This window comes from Orycteropus afer, unplaced genomic scaffold (genome assembly GCF_000298275.1).
Source record: "Orycteropus afer afer isolate SDZICR_OR568_19922 unplaced genomic scaffold, OryAfe1.0 scaffold00078, whole genome shotgun sequence".
NCBI lineage: Eukaryota > Metazoa > Chordata > Mammalia > Tubulidentata > Orycteropodidae > Orycteropus > Orycteropus afer.
The window spans coordinates 678,268-682,786 of NW_006921665.1; the positions used below are offsets into that span (position 1 = coordinate 678,268).

Here is a 4,519-nt window from a genome sequence, read left to right on the forward strand (position 1 = left end):
GCACCTGAGAGAGAGTGGGCACCTCCCAGAACATTGTTTTGTGCCACTCCCAACAGAAATACTCCAGGTGGACACCTTCAGCAATCAGGAGCTCCTCAGTTGCTCATAGCAAATACCATCTTGGAGTTTACAAAGACTTATGGGTAGAAAAGCCACACAAAGTAATTTACTACTCTGCAGGGCTACTCATAAAATTTTCCAGGAATGAATCAGTGTTTCACTGCTATTCATAAGGTTTTCACTGGCCAATTCTTTGAGCCTTCTTCCAAGGTTGTCTTAGTCTGGAAGCTCAGCTGAAACCTGTCCACTGTGGGTAACTCTGCTGGTATTGTGCAACACTGGTGGCATAGCCTCCAGCCTCACAACAAGCAGCAGCCACCACAGGATGACAAACTGACAGACAAGTTCTTCTCCCTTAGTTGTTCCTAAATGCTCTGGTCACTTCCCTGCCTGTCTGGGGCCTGGCCTTAAAATAAAGCCACCCCAGAGCCCTGATGCACCTTCCCACCTACGCATCCATGGCCTGGCCTTAAAATAAAGCCCCCCCAGAAGAAGAGTTTATGCCTCTGAATTACAGTGTTGGCAAGGCATATTGAAAATACTATGGATTGCCAGAAGAATGAACAGAGCTGTGCTGGAAAAAGTACTGCTGGAATGCTCCTTAGAAGCAAGCCTGGCCAGGCTTCATGTCACCTACTTTGGTCATGTTGTCAGAAGGGACCATTCCTAGAGAAGGATATTATCATGCCTGGTAAAGTAGAGGGTCAGCAAAAAAGAAGACCTTTATTGAGATGGACAGAACAGTGTCTGCAACAACGGGCTCAAGCATAGCAAGGACTGTGAGGATGGTGCAGGACCAGGTAGTGTTTCATTCTGTTGTACAGAGGGTCGCTATGAGTTGAAGCTGACTCAATGGCACCAAACTAACAACATATATGTATTTCACTGGTTTTGCTTCCCTAAAAAACCCAGGCTAAGACAGTGTATAATCATTTCACCATTTTCTTTAAATTGCTGATGAAGTGTCTCAGGCAGACAGTCCTTTATAAAAGGGAATACATTTTTAAAAAAGAATAAATAATGTAAACAAATTCATAGTGACCTCATGTGTTAGAGAACAGAATTGTTCTGTAGGGTTTTCTTAGCTATAATCTTTACAGAAGCAGATAGACAGGCCCTTCTTCCATGGTGCTACTAGGTGGATTTGAACCAACAACCTTTAGGAAGCAGCCTAGGAGAAACAGTTTATACCATCCAACATTCATATCCACTAAACAAACAAACAAACAAAAAACAAACCCACTGCCATAGAATCAATCCCAACTCATAGCAACCCTATAGGACAGAGCAGAACTACCCTACAGCGTTTCTAAGACTTAAATCTTTACAGAAGCAGATGGCCTCATCTTTCTCCAGCAGAGTGGCTGGTGAGTTCGAATGGCCAACCTCTTGCTTAGCAGCTGAATGGTTTAACTGCTGCACCACCAAAGCTTCTTCATATCCACTAGAATGATTATAATCAAAAAGACAAATAATAACAAGTGTTGGGGAGAATGTAGAGAAACTAGAACTCTTATAAGCTGCTGGTGGTAATGCAAAATGGTCAAACCACTTTGAAAAACACTTTGGTAGTCTCTTTAAAAGTTAAACATAAAACTATCATATGATTCAGTCACTCTACTTTCAGGTATTTACCTAAGAGAAAACAAAGCATATGTCCATAAGGACTTGTGCACAAATGTTCACAGCAGCTATACTGTAATAACCAAAAACTGAAAACAACTCAAATGTTCATCAACAGGGTAAACAAATTATGAAAAATTATTCAGCAATAACACACATAACAACATTGAATGACCTCCAAATCATTATGTAAAGAGAAAGAATCCAGATAAAAAAAAAGAATATCAATTGTGTAATTCCATTTATGTAAAATTCAATAAAATGCAAACTGTTCTATAGGGATAGTAAGTGGTTGCCTAGGGACAGGAAAGAGATCATTCAAAGAGGTGTGGAAGAAGGGAATTACACAGGGAAACAAGGGAACTTTTGGGGTGACAGACATTCATTATCTTGACTATGATAATGGTTTCATGGGTACATAGATAGCAAATGTTATCAAATTGAACACTTTATGTATGAGACACTGTATGCCAATTATACTACAATAAAATTGTTTAAAAAATAACATGACCCAAGACTTAAGATTTCCCAAAATGTTATCAACAAATTAGAGAAGAGTTTACAGTAAGAGCAATTAACTACTGAGTGTTTACTGATCATCTGCTATACACACAGCAATGTGCTAGCCACTGTGGGGCATATTCAATGAGTTCTTCACCCTCAAGAAGTTGACTATTTAGTTGGGAAACAAGATTTCCATGAAAAACAACTGGAAATCCACGAACACCTTAAGAATGACACCCAATAAGCATGACAGCAATCCAAAGAAGGGTAGCATTAGTGCTAACTGGAAAAGATATTACCAAGAAAGGAAGAGCTCAACTTAGCCATGAAAGCTGCAGAGAAACTGGACAAGAAGGAAGAGGAAAAACAGGTTCTAGGCTGAAGGAGAAATATGAGGAATGGCATAGAAATGGAAGTGCACAGGGTATGTTCAGGGAGAGGTGATGGAGAAGATGGGAGCCTGGAGCCCCCTCATAAAAAGCCTTGAATGCTAGGCAGAAGGAGTTGTTCAGATATCATGCAAAAAGGGCCTGGAGGCTTTTAATCAAAAAGGTAGCATGGAAGTAGTCCTTTAGGAAGACAAGACTGACAGCAATAAATGGGACAGCAAATAGGGAAGAAAAGCAAGGGGGTTTAGACTCAAGAACCAGCTGAAATCATCACAGTATACAGGGAGAAGTTAAACCTAGGAAAAGGTCAGGCAAGAGTTAGCAGGACACTGGCTATAGAAGGTAAATAAAGAGTTGGAGATTACCTCAAGGGTGGTCCTGACATATTTAGGGTCAACTAGAAGGAGTGTTATTCATTTTTGTAATACTAACAATTGCATTTATGGAGGATTTCCAGTCAGCCAAACACTTCCACATATAGTATCTCATTCAGAGCGGGTTATACTGAATATGAAGGAACAAACTTATATCCAAACACTGATATTCTACAGGAGGTAACAGTATAGGAGGAAAGTAAAAAACGGGAACCTGGGAGTCATTCCCAAAGAAGACAAAGCTGGAGCAATGAGTTAACTGAATAATTGTATATTATTCAATTCTATAAACTGTATAAATGAAATCAATTGTATAAATGAAATCAATTGTATAAATGAGTAATTGTATATTCCCATAACTGCTTAAAGAAAAAAGGATTATTTTTAAAATACTGTCTTTGAGTATTGTTCACAGATCTCTAAGAAAAGCTTTGTGTATGAACAGACTCTTATCAGCAAAAGATATGTTTTCCCATCACTAATACCAAAAGAATCAAAACTGTACCTCCTCTTGAGTCAGAACTTTTGAAGAGCTTTCGTCTTCTGATCCGGCTTGTTCTTCCTCTTCCCTTCTGCATATTAAAAATGCAGATTTTATTTAGGATTCTCCTTCCTCTTGTATGATATAATCACCAATCTTTGTATCTATAAGGATTTAAGTATACAACTGCATATTATTCAGTAAGCTATTTCTCTAAAGAGTTTCTATCTATGAAAGACTCATGCTGTAAGCTAAATCACAATCCCTTACAATAATGGAATGCTCATTACATTGGTCCCTCTAAAACAACTTTATCTTGAAGTTCTACTAAATGGTGATTAATCATGGAAAGTCTCATAACTGACTTCCAAAACTTGCACATTTCAATTCTAATCACATTTACTAAGCACTAACTTAACTATACTTAGATACAAACATTCTATTACAGAGTAGCCAATAAGCCAATAAGAAAGTCTTAGGTGGGGGGAAGAAATCTTTCAGTATGGAGTAAATAGTGGGGTTTGTTCTTCAATATCAGGATTCTGAAATAATATAACTAAATGGGTATTTGCAACAAATTAGAGAGAGAATGAGAGTCAAAAAGACAGACCAAAGATATGATCATAAAATCTATAAAGACTACCAGTTTCTACAGGCTACGTACTTGGAAGCATTAAAAATAAAATCCAGTAAACACACTTGTATGACACAATGGAATATTACGCAGCCATTAATTAGAAGACAATACCAGCTAAGATGTAAAAATGCCCAAAATACACTAAGCAAAAAGAGAAAGTTGCAGAATAGTACAAATTAAATAATCGTTTTGTTTGTTTTTGAGCATATTATAACCAATATCAAACCCACTGTCAATGAATGGATTTCGACTCACAGTGACCTTATAGGGCTGGGGAGAACTACCCCATTGGGTTCCTAAGGCTATGAATCTTTATGGAAGCAGACTGTCTCATCTTTCTCCTGCAGAGCAGCTGATGACCTTTTAGTTAGCCGCCCAATACTTTAACCGCAGCACCATCAGAGCTTCCTTGAGCGTTATATATGCCTATAAAAAAGGAGGATTTAATGAT

At 38.2% G+C, this 4,519-nt stretch overlaps 1 protein-coding gene across 1 annotated transcript in view; it reads right to left on the reverse strand.

Annotated features, from left to right (window-relative positions):
• SETD4 (SET domain containing 4) overlaps positions 1–3,528 on the reverse strand; it is a 48,584-nt gene extending 45,056 nt beyond the window's left edge. Inside the window, exon 1 of the mRNA XM_007941255.1 lies at positions 3,456–3,528. Within this exon, the coding sequence (XP_007939446.1) occupies positions 3,456–3,528 (73 nt within the window). The remainder of the gene's footprint in view (positions 1–3,455) is intronic.
• Between the last annotated feature and the right edge of the window lie 991 nt (positions 3,529–4,519).